At 40.0% G+C, this 12,605-nt stretch overlaps 2 protein-coding genes across 2 annotated transcripts; one reads left to right on the forward strand and one right to left on the reverse strand.

Annotated features, from left to right (window-relative positions):
- Positions 1-1,815: 1,815 nt before the first annotated feature.
- Positions 1,816-6,060, forward strand: LOC145220699 (tyrosine-protein kinase JAK2-like). Its single transcript, XM_080087935.1, has one exon. The coding sequence runs from the start codon at positions 1,861-1,863 to the stop codon at positions 5,251-5,253; it is 3,393 nt and encodes a 1,130-aa protein (XP_079944061.1). The 5' UTR covers positions 1,816-1,860; the 3' UTR covers positions 5,254-6,060.
- Positions 6,061-7,171: 1,111 nt separating this feature from the next.
- LOC145220702 (uncharacterized) lies at positions 7,172-12,381 on the reverse strand. The gene is made up of 3 exons (XM_080087939.1): positions 12,174-12,381; positions 11,195-11,288; positions 7,172-9,648 (listed from the first exon to the last, which is right to left on the reverse strand). Exons 1-3 carry the CDS (start codon positions 12,229-12,231, stop codon positions 7,671-7,673), a joined length of 2,130 nt encoding a protein of 709 aa, XP_079944065.1. The 5' UTR covers positions 12,232-12,381; the 3' UTR covers positions 7,172-7,670.
- Positions 12,382-12,605: the final 224 nt, after the last annotated feature.

The following is a 12,605-nucleotide window of genomic DNA, read 5'->3' on the forward strand; positions in this document are numbered from 1 at the left end:
GCATTTTTATGGCAGATGTAGGCTAAAGTGTAGATACAAAGCCTGTATCTACAGAATCTCCCTACTTACAGATTCCCTCAAAGTAAACTTAATTCAACGTAATTCCCCTCAGATAGAGTAAATACATTCGAAAAAAGTGTAGTCACAGAACAACCAACCATCTATGTCTACATATAGGCTATAGCGCTCCGTTTGCTAAATAAACAAACTGTGGAATGTTATTTTCTTGCTAGAACGAAAACGTTGAGGTCGCCTAAGGGTTAATAAACTCAACTAGGGCTCAAGCTACATTGGGTTATATAATCATGAGTATACATTGGTGTAAAATAGCTTGAATTATCTATGATTTGTCACAACTGTAATGTGAGTTAAAGATAAATTTGCACAAAATAAATAAATTAAAGCTATTTTCATCGTTAATCAATGTGACAATATTGATATTTACTAAAATGCGGCAAAAATTTTCTACACATCATATTTAAAACAACAGACTGTCTGCCCCGTAGAAACCTTGTTTATTCAATATTATATGTTCTCAAGTTTCTTTGTTTAAACAGACTGGAGTGGGTAAAAATCTGTGCGAGATTTACACAACAGGTCCGCGTTCCAGCTGCAGGTATAAATATACAACTGCAAAACATGTTTAATCAATATATGAGCTCTGTGTAAGTTAGGCATCCAATAACACAAATAGAACGATGGAAACAATTTAAAAAACGGGTACGTTAAGCAGACCAAACCACTTGAGTTAGTGGGCACATTATAACAAGTGTGCAAACACCAACGCTGAGACACGTCCGTTAATTTTTTTGGTTTAAAACTTTTATGTGAGTATGTTAGGTCAGACTTACAAAGACGAGCCAAGCGCTGTACATAGTGAGTAGAGTAAACCCGTCTCCGCTGGCAAGATTGGGTGTACTCCCGCCGCCCTATCACTACATAGCGTTCGACGCAGCTCATTTGAGACCACCGCGAGATGATGCGTTTTAGCAATATATATTCGTCACGGTTCTCTTTTGACCTGAAAAAATGAAAACAGAAAAATTGGCAGTTGGCGATTGGCACAGCATTTTAGTAAAGTTATACTGTTTATGACGGTTAGTTCGGTAATTCGGTTGATTTCATTTATTTTAGAGGTTTTACACAAAGTTCAAACTCGTAGAACAAATTAGTTTTCATCAAGTTTGAACATCCATACTATTTACATTTTGGATGATCGATGAACACATAACAGAAAAAAGGGGTGTATGTAAATACCGCTGTGACCGCTGTGGCCAGCCTGTACACACTTTCTAAATGCTGTGGCCAACCTGTAAATACTGCGTGACCGCTGTGGCCAACCTGTATATACTGCATGACCGCTGTGGCAACCTGTAAATACCGCGTGGCCGCTGTGGTCAACCTGTATAGGTAAATGAGACCCGATTGAAGTGTTATATATTTCCAATACAAACCCTCACCCTAACCCCACTAGCACTAACCGTCAACACTTGTGTTAAAAAATGGTCACAGCGGTCACGCAGTATTTACAGGTTGGCCACAGCGGTCACGCAGTATTTACAGGTTGGCCACAGCAGTCACGTAGTATTTACAGGTTGGCCACGGCATTTAGAAAGTGTGTACAGGCTGGCCACGGGCTGGCCACAGCGGTCAAGTGGTATTTACATACACCCAGAAAAAAGTGGTGTTTAAATGATTACTTTCAGATTGATATCATTTACTTTTTCAAGGCATAAGCACATTAAACATTTATGACTGCAAATGTCATTCAAAGAAATTTTATTAAATGTACAAAGTTTTTAGCAGTTATTCTCATTTAACGGCATATCTTTTTTATTTGAATGTTTTATACAGAAAAACATGGATAATGACAATCAAAGAGAGATTAAAATTGTTGTAAAACTTTTTCAAACTGATTCAAATGCTGAAGATGGGGGAACAGTTTATCAAAAACATTTGGTGAATTCTACAACTGTTACCATTAGTCAACCAGCTGATGCAACATTGGAAACTGTTTTTCAAGCTTGTGCTGAAAAGTGTCAGATAAGCCCAATTTACATATCATTGTTTGGGCTTAAAGACAGTGACACAGGTTTATGGGTAAACTTCGCTTGTACAATTTCAAGTTACATTGCAAGAAAGAAAAATTTTGATTCTTTACACTTGGAGTTTCGTGTTCGGTATATTTTCACAAATGATTGTCCAGGAACTACTGGCCAGCAGCATCTTGCATATCGCTTTTCAGTGGAAAATGGCAGAAAACATGATGTAATGAATGATACTGTTCTGCGTTATTTATTCTTCCAACAACGTGATGATTTCAGAGAAGGAAAATTAAAAATTTCTGAAAACGTTTTGGACGAAGACAGCGCAAATCTAGGCATTGCAGTATTAGATTTGCTTAGGCTAGCTTGTGAGCTGCAAAAGGATTTGCGAACTGTTGTTGATCATGTTTCATTGAAAAAGATGGTTTCACGAAGTTATGCTGATTGGTTGTCCACCAGACACATGCTGAGAAAAATTATGATCAAACATAGATTTCAACACTATGTCGGTCACTTTGAAGAAAGATACAGGCAGTGCCTTGATGCTAGGTCAACCGCTCTTTATTTTCATATTAAATATTTAAAGAACTTAGAGATACTGATGGGTTCTCAGAATGTCGAAGAGTATGCAGTTGTTTCTAAGTCACAGGATCCTGATGAATGCAATAAAATTTCCATTGGTCCATACTGTGAAATTGTAAAGCACTCAAACTCACAAATGACAGGTTCTAAATGGTGTGGTTTTTCTGATTTAGCTGATTTAAAACTGACATCAAAGGAAGTAAATGGGGTAGATTGCTGGACGGTTACTCTTGTGCATATCAGTGGTGATGTTTTGTCTGTGGTTCTTGCTTCCTTGGCTGAAGCAGAAAGCCTTGCATCATGTATTGACGGATACTATCATCTGCTTGTTGATACTCATCACTATTTATGCAAGCAAGTTTGTAGACCTTCTCTGGTTGAGGAGTTGTCTATGTCTTGTCATGGTCCAATTTCTTCATCATTTAGCACCTATATCTTGAAAAAGCTTTCAAGGTCAGAAGTCGGTGATTGTCTGCTTAGACGCAGTCATGAAAAGTTTGGTGAATATTTTATCAATGCAATTGATATGATTAGCCACACAAACCGAGAAGTCACCGTAAGAAATTATAAATTGGACAGGGCCAGTGGCTTGTTAGGTGAAACTCCCACTGAAGATTCAAGACCCAATGGTTTAGCTGGATTGCTGGAAGAATTTCAAAATCACCATGGCAACAATTTGCCTTTTAACATCAAAAGGCTTGTTTATCCTGCAGTTGGACAACCCAATGCTTTGCTGATCCACAGAGAAAATATTGAAACCAGAGGTGCTGCTGATTCTCACACTGACATGACAATCATCCCTCAGGGCGCATACAAGTTTCAAAAACATCTGGGTGGTGGAAGGTTTACAGAAGTTACCTTATGTTCCAAAAGAGATCAAAGAAGTGATGAAGTGGTCGTCAAAAAAGTGTATGAATCTGAAGACCCAGGCTTACAGCAGAGCATTGAAAGCTCATTTGAAGACTCAATGATAAAGTTTCGACAGCTCAACAACTGGATGGATGTGGAAGGTAAAAATAAGAATATTTATATTGTTCAGCTGAAGGGAACAATTATGAGCAAGCATCTTGTTCTTGAATATGTACCACATGGCTCAATTGTAAAGTATGCACAGCAAAACAGGGAATTTCCAGGTGCTGAGTGGATTATGTCGGTTATTTGGCAGCTTGCTCATGCATGTGCATACCTCGAAAGTAAAAATTGTGCCCATGGCAATATTCGTGGAAAAAATGTGCTTTTGAAACATACTGGGGACCATCCTTTTATCAAACTTGGTGATCCTGGTGTTCGGACATGTCAAAGGAACCTTAACAACAAGATAGTTGTCGAACCAAGTCTTTCTGCACCCTGGCTGGCTTATGAATATTGTTTGGTTGATTTTATGCCTTCCACAGCCATTCCTAGTATTAATGGTGACAAATGGAGCTTTGCAACAACAGTATGTGAAATATGTCATTGGAGTTTGTCCAGTAGTTTCTGCAGGCCTGAAAACGCTTATGGTCTCAAACCAAATCTTAAAGAAAGGTTCCGAGATCAAGAACAACCAGTTGTTTCACTTCCAGACATGTTAATGGCACCAGAGTTAAAAACAGTTAGAAATCTGCTGATGAAATGCTGGAGTATTTGGCCTGAAAACAGACCGGCCTTCAGACACATTCTTCGGGAACTTGGTGCAGTTTCAAGCAACTTTGACTACCAAAATGTAGAACTTCCACAAACTGCGCCAGAGGAAATTCTACCCGACTTGGATGTATATGATGACCAAAATTTGATGACAGTGCGTTCTTTGGGAAATGGGCATTTTGGTTACGTTGACTTGTGTCAGTATGACAGGTATCGTAATGGTCAAAATGAACCAGTGGCTGTAAAGTCACTTATTCGGAACGCTAACAACCAGAAGTACCGCAATATTTTGTACAATGAAATCCAGACAATGCGCCAAATCAATCATCGCTATGTGGTAAAACTGAAAGGAGTTACATTCCCATCTGTAAGGATTGTAATGGAGTACCTTGCATGTGGCCCTTTGGGAAAATATCTCCGGGACAACAGTGGAAAAATGCCTCTTCAAAGTTTGTTTCATCAACTGTATGTCTTTTCGAGTCAAATTTCAGATGGAATGCAAGCCTTGCAAGAGCATCGACTGATACATCGTGACCTAGCGCTCAGAAATATATTGCTTAATCGAGATGGAGAGAACTCACCCTTGTATGTAAAAATCTCTGATTTCGGCCTTTCTCGTGTCGTGAATGAGGAGGAATCGTACTACAGAGGAAACCTTGATGATTTTCCTGCATTATGGTATGCTCCTGAGTGCCTATGTCCTTCAGACATATCAGTACCTTTTCAGTTTGAGTCTGATGTGTGGTCATTTGGAATTACAATTTGGGAGATGTTTTCATTCGGAGAAAAAAAGCCAAGGTACCCTTCCTTACCCTCAGTCAAAAGAGAAGACATTGGAAAACTGAGAGAACTGCTGTCAAATGGGGAAAGGCTTTTGCAGCCTGAGCACTGTCCTCCTGAGGTGTATGATATAATGGGTTTGTGCTGGCAGTTCAACCCACAAGCAAGAATTGGGTTCAATGATCTGCAGCAACGCTTTATTGCCCTAGCTGGTAATGCATAGTATGCAAATACTGATCTTTAATGACTGTCTTGGCAATATGGTACATTAAGACAATAGTATACAACGCAATCCTGTTCAATTTGGGTTAGATACTATGTTTCAAAAATGTGCAATACATAACACTTTGGAGAAATAATTTGCTTTTCATCACATAATTTTATAAAAACATACAAAATTGCGGTTGCAGTTTAATCATGTAGATATGTTGTTGTATTGTTCAGCTGAATGTCAGCATGCACTTTTTTACTTGTTTTCATTCTTTTGAAATCATTTTCATGAGTTTTATGTGTATCAAACCAAAAAAATTCATTCTTGTGTGTTACTGAATCTGCCTTATGTTTTTTTTACCATTTTTATGTTGTTGTTGTTGTTGTTTTGTATAACACCCCAGAATGAACTTATCAAACATTTTCAAATTCCGCTCTATGCTTTTACATTTTCACATTTAGTCTGGTACTTTATGTAATTGACAAACCTTTCAAATTTGTTGGTGCATATCTACTAATTTTGTGCGACTGCATAATGCTGCAGTTTCCAGTAATACAGTAACACAATAGTTGCAGCACAGCATACAGACTGCTGGGCCGGTTGCACCAAAAGGCCTGACACATTTGATATCTCCTTCCTGTATTGTTTTCCATTTAAACTCTATTTGTAGTTTCATGTGGTTGGCTCTGCTATCATCCTTGTTATCGATTGTGTTTTGTTGCTACTGTTGTAATATACTCATTATCCAGTGTTACTTGGAATGGGTCTGGTTATTGTGAACCTCAATAAAGGTTACAGAAAAGTCTTTCAAATGACAAATTGTAAACTTTTTCTTGTATTTCTTAGTTCAGTGTGTAAACACAGTAGCCACTTCATCACAATTTGCTAAATTTTATATAGAATGACCACACTGTCTACCAGTGGCATTGAAACAGCAGAATATATTGATTGTCCCATAGATTTTATTGTATTGTTTACACAATAAAGGTGAACGCTACATGTCCTTAAAACTTAACCAGTTTTCAAATTTCAAAGACATAATTTTAATTTGAAATAGGCCTCAATAAAACACCTAAACCCATGTCTTAAACTACTTTTAATTTGAGTTAGGAGAAATAAAGTACAAGGGGAAAATTAGAAGAAAAATGTTGCTGATTGCCGGTAGAGCGCGGTCTGCTCAAACACACTGTTTGTACAGTACAGGTGTCAGCTTCATGTTGCTACAAACCTGTTTCCCTAATATGCTGGTTGTGTACTTCTGTTCAGTGACGTAGGCCAGGCCAATGCACTGGTGGGGGAAAAGTTTGGTTTAAAAACTTCTATTGTTTGGGGGGGGGGGGGGGGGGGGGGTTAACCTTCGCCAACAGTTTGGTTACAAAATAGTTTTGTTGCCAGTGAGTTCAAAAATAAGTTACATAAAAGACATATTAAGGGCGTCTGAGCGCAATTATCGTGCATGCTAGAAACCAAAAAAGGCCTTATGTTTAAAAACTTAAACATAAAAGTGAATTGGAAAATCTCAAAAGTAAGCTAGTTCATATTAGCATCAAAGTTCTGCATCGTGATTGCTATTAATGAAATAATTCTTTGTACTGCGCGTTGGAGTATAAACGTGTTTTGCGTTGTTACCTGCTTCCCCTTCTGAGGAACCCGAATACCACGTCAAGGCGTCAGTCAAAGTAGAATCTTACGGTTTGTTAGGCAGGCACTGGAACATTGCTGACAAAATTTAGCAAAGCACCAAATGCCCTTTCTTTAACAAGGTCAAAACAAAACAAACCCAAATTTTCTCTGTAATAATTGTTATCTGTTGCTTCGATTTCACGAGTGTCAAACGCGTACATTTGAACAGTCGACACAGTAGTAATAGCCAAGTAAGCTATTTCGGAAACATGTGCATACTGTTTAATTACGAAAATAACAACCCAACTAGACTTCAAACAGGATGCTTTATTACTCAAACGTTTCGGCAAATGCTAATGCCACCATCAGTGATATGAGGGGCCACATCAGTTACACCATTTTATTAACACCTGAGTTACATAAAATGTCGCTTTAAGTCGGTTTGGGCCGTTATTTTCCTCATTAAACTTATGAACATATCCGTGTATAGTGTCCTAATCTACCTGTTGTATTAGTTTACTGTTACTTTGGCTAGATTTAAGGGTATTGGATAATTGTATAAAGTAGAAGCTGCTCAGATGTGATAGCGACATCAATACGCAAGGTTTACTTGTTTCTAAAACAACGTGTTTTTTACAGTGAGCATGGTTTGGGAAAACTTCGTAGATCTTGGGGAAAAAAGTACAATCTTCAGACACAAATCGACATGGGTGGCAGAAAGAGTCACGGACCAGAACGCGTGATGGCAAAATATAAACAACGCAAAAATAAAGGAACATTAAAAAACAACGAATGTATAAGTTTGGTCACAAATCAGTCATCACTAGACCCGTCGATTCTAGTTCATAAGTATGAGACAAAATTTCTCGGTCTCGGTGTCCTGGAGGTAGGCACAGTTTTTCAGCGACCAATCTCCTCGCACTGAGTTTCGCCTCAGCCTCGCCAACCGTCGGTAGAGGGCGACAAAGCTTTTCAAAGTTCAGACGGTCAAGAGGCTCAAGAAGTCGGTCAGGTCTGCCGCCAATTTTGGCGATCAAGTCCGGGGGCAACATGCTGAGGTCAGCGGGCAATGTTCCATATTCGCAAATATACCGGCCGCCACCGCCGATGCTAAGTTTGCGACTGGCGCGTTTCTGTTTTGAGCTGGGTCTTGCTGACTGTGGACGGTTGTGGTCGATCATTGTGCTGCCTTCGCTACGGTGCCGCGGTTTCATGATCGCCATCCTCTTTACAGGCGGCTTTTTTCTGCTACTGACTGTGCCTGGACCAGCCCATGTTGCCTGTGAGTATATAGGCATTTCTATGACAGTTCCCCCACCAGTTGGGGACGTAAGTGAGGTTGTCTTGTACTTTATGTCCGGCTTTGCTGCTTTAGCTTTACTTTTAACTTTCTTTTGAGGACTGTCGCTTTTAGGTGGCAAGAAGACTTCATTTGTTTCGTTGACAACATTTGCTACAACTTTGACCTCCTCAACAGTTCGTGCCCGTTTTTCGGTGCGTAATTTTCGTCGCCGAACTCTGCTTGACGTTCGCCCGGCTGCAGCGAAACCCGGTTCCGATTCCCAACCGTCGCTGGCTGCGCGCTTGCTCCGGCGCCGACGGTTACTTCTGGACTTAGAACGCCTTGAACTTAACCGAGCACCACCGTCGCTATCATACTGTCGCATTAGGCGCTTGGATTTGCTTCTTCGCGTCACGCAAGAGTCCGCCATGCTTTCTGTGTCACTGCTCTGCTGGTTTTCAAAAGTTGAATCGTCGCTTTCTGCTTCCTTCATCACGGATTGGAACACTTCGGAGCGCACAGTGTTTTGCTGGGACTCGGTGCGCTCGTCAAATGGAAACCGGGTTTGGGGGATTGCGGCGCTTGCCTTAAGATCGTGGCGCAATGCCTCGATAGCCTCGCCGGCTTCGCTTTCATACATCTCCACAATGTCCTCGTTTTCGATCACAGAGCAGTCGTGGAATGCTGAATCACAATCCGAGACTCTTTTGCGTCTGTCGACCACTCTTAGCCGCGATGCGTTCTTGCGCTTTCTCCAACCTCGCCCGTCTCCGGTCTCAACATCAGAAACATAATCGGATGTGTTACTGGGCTTGCTGCTCAGCTGGGACGAAATAGCGGACAGGTGACGCGCACTACGTTCTTCGCTGTACTTGCTCAGAGTCTGGTCCCCGGAAAAGTCATTGTAGACCTCGATGTTAACAGAGTAGGGACGGCTCTGCTCGACGCCGTTAATTTTTGTGTTCAATGGCTTACGAAGAGTGGCGGAATTAGAGCGCTTGAGATTACAGCTCTCATTGGCAAACATTTGTATCTTAGATTCTGTAGTCATCATCAATGTAGCCGGTAATGTGCGGTCCTGGTAGAGCCCAATGTCATTTGGTAGCTTTTGTGACTCCTTACTCTTTCGTCGGGAATCCCGCGAGCTTCGCCTCACCCTATCGCCACTTGCAGGACTTGGATTGCTGCAAACCTTTGATGTTTTGGTTGGGGAAGGAGTTTTATCAGTGGCTGACACAGGTGGAGTTTTTCTTGCGGGTGATTTAGGTTTTGTTACAGTCTCAGTAACAGTGGTTACCTTCTTATTATCTACCGGGCTAGGCAGTCTGTAGTCGGCGTTATGAGAGGCGATGGAATGCCTCGACAGGTTTGGATCGTTGTTGTTGTTAATGTGCCACCTAGCGGCCACTGTTTTGTCTCCGAACGGACGCAAGTGAGACGGTGTCTTTCGCGATTTGTTGCAGCACAGACGAGGATAATGGCCATGTTTTCGTCGGTACCACCTTAATACAACAAAAATATTTTAGTCTAAGACACAATATTGGTCGTATTTAGTGTTTCTTTTTAACCCAGGTATGTAGGCGCTAAAATGCTGAAGGTTTGATTTATAAGCAGGCATGAAAATTAACAGCATCATGCTTTTCAGATGTGCCATGAATGGATATCACAAAACAAACTGAACCACGAAACACATCAACACATTGATAGTTTGTGCAGGATAACTTAAAAATTAGCATAGAATCATGACACTAGATTTGTGTTTTTTTAGGCAACGTGTATTTGATTAGACTCTCATAAACGACAAACGGACAAAGACGCCTTCAAGTAATCTTTAAGGCCGACCAAATGACCACACTCAGGAAATCTGACGACGATTTCAAGTGAACACAACAACATGAGTGAAATCAATGTGATGGGAAACCTTGCGGTCGTTAAAGTGCCAATCAATGTTTCTCAACCTTTCAGATCTTAAACTCATCAAAAATACACAGTGAGATAAACATAAAGTGAAAAATAGGCTTGTATGTCATAAGGCAGGGATGTGCAACCTTTGATACTTTGGATCCAAATACAATTACCAAAATTAGATCGCGGGCCGCACCCGTGTATAACACAAGGTGATTTTACTTTGTTGCATACCAAATATGCTACAAGTAAAATTCGCATTTGATTCTAGCCACATATTACCAGGTTACAGAAAAATAGCATCGGGCGCATTAATCTGCTCAAAAATATAAGTTATATTAGTTAAACTCGTTTGTCAGTACATTTGAAATCCCAGCATCTCTGCGGGCCGCACAACCTTTAACGAAGGGCCGCAGGTTGCCCACCCCTGTCATAAGGTGTTCGCGGACTCACGAAAACCTTTAACAGGCTTTTTTGAATTCGCAGAGTCGGGGTTGAGAAACACTGGTGTAAAATGCACGCGTGTGTGGCATGCGGCACTGGGCGTTACCAAAAATATGCTTTGTGCAAAAGCGTTGCAAACTGTCAGTACCAACAGTTTAGATAGCAGTTGTTGGGTTTCGCCCCGACAGATTCCGACTGGGCTTTTTTCCAACGGTTCCTGCAGACACAACCCAAGATTCACAACCAGTCGTTACCGATGTCACGTTACTCTTGTTGTAATACCAATTGCGTGCACATGATATTGAGCGACAATATAATTAAACTTATGCAGCAAGTTTTGCGTCAAGATAGACATCAAGCATTGTTAGATTCACGGAACTGATTCGTGTTTGTGAAATCTTGTCTGTGGTGCATATGAAGTATAATGTTCGCTTGTCCCTTTCTACATGCAGAATGTACAATCTGCGGGCGATCAACGTGTATTAGCATAAATTCAGTGGTTTAGTGGGTGCAATGAGAAAAACTCTTTTGTTAGACATTGGACTTCCATTAACATGGCCTCAAATTACTTTATGATTCAAAAATAATATTATATATTTCGATCGTGGAAGCTGTAATGCTGTTGACAACTGCAAAAAGGTTATTCCCCCATTGCCTAGTGATGCGACAAACAGAAAAAATAGCCAAGTTTAGACTTACCAGACGCGAAGTGCTATGGCAGCAATGACGAGGATAGTGAAAATTATGACCAACACCACAATCACCACGGTATTGTCACCACCAGCGGCGCCATCTGCAAATAATAGAGTTCAAAATTTAAGCAGAAAAATACAAACATTTCAAAGTTCAATTTCAGTTCAAATTTTCAGTTTTTTAACCAAACGCTAAATGCCACTTTATTTTATATCCGTCTTTTCAGTTTAAGCTTTGGTGTATAACTTTTCGGGTAGGATGGTCGCATGTGGCCATTAGGTTGCAGTATCAATGTTTATAGCAAGTACAAGTGAAAAGGAATTAATGGATCAGCGCAAGACGCTTTGGATTTTGTTCAATACAGGTTCACACGGTTGGTTACTAAATAATCATTAGGCCGCCAAATACACAGCGTGTGAAATTCAAGGCCACATAAATAATTCAAACAACCCGTCCGAACATACAGGAGTAATTCGATGATTCCAGGATATAAAATAAATTAAAAACCGATTCGCCAGACCTCAGAGAGAAACTTGCCAAAGAAAAATGAATCCTGGTTTTACAAGCAAACAAATTTTGATTATAGGGACTGCATGAGTAAATTTTGCTTTAAAAAACGGTTTTTATACGCGAGTGTTGTCTCCATATCTCGTGCTGAGCTTCTGGTAACTCGTAATTATATAAAATACTACACACAGTTTATCACAAGTTTAGGAAATCTTTATTTCCAGGCTGAAATCAGTTGACAATCTTTTTTTAAAAAAACAAACATATTTCGCCAAAAAAGCATCTTCAGTTTCTTATTCAAATAGAATCACAGTTTATACAGTACTGTCATGCAATATTTTTCCATTTTTATTTATGTTTGATACCAAACAACATAACTGAACATATAGTTGCCGTATTATTATATAGCAGTGTTTTTGTTTCGAATATCATAGTGTAAAATATAACTTTATATGATAAACAAGATTTCGAAACCAACCAGTGGATGACGATGTAGTTGCTGTTGATGACGTCACAACTGGTTCGGAACTGCTCATTTCTTCAAGTGGCGATTATCGGCTTTTCATTATATTCCCGCCTACTATCCGGATGTAGACTAATGGTTGAAAGCAAAGTGCAACGTTTTTTGTCTTATTTGCAACACAGTCTGGAAGCAAAATCAACAGTAAAAAGCATGAACTTGTATTTATCATCATAGAGTGCCAGCAAGCACCTTTATTAATCTGTTTACGAATATACGAATAAGACAATACCCAAAGCAACAATAACCACTTAAATTGTAAAAGCATTTTACCCTTACATGATAAGTCAGCTACAGACAGTACACATTATTGCCACCTACAAGGTCTCATAAGATCAAAACAGTGTAGACTGTGTGCACCTATACTGTTACAATTGTGACTGGTACACT

Source organism: Phallusia mammillata, chromosome 3 (assembly GCF_965637545.1).
Source record: "Phallusia mammillata chromosome 3, kaPhaMamm4.hap1.1, whole genome shotgun sequence".
NCBI lineage: Eukaryota > Metazoa > Chordata > Ascidiacea > Phlebobranchia > Ascidiidae > Phallusia > Phallusia mammillata.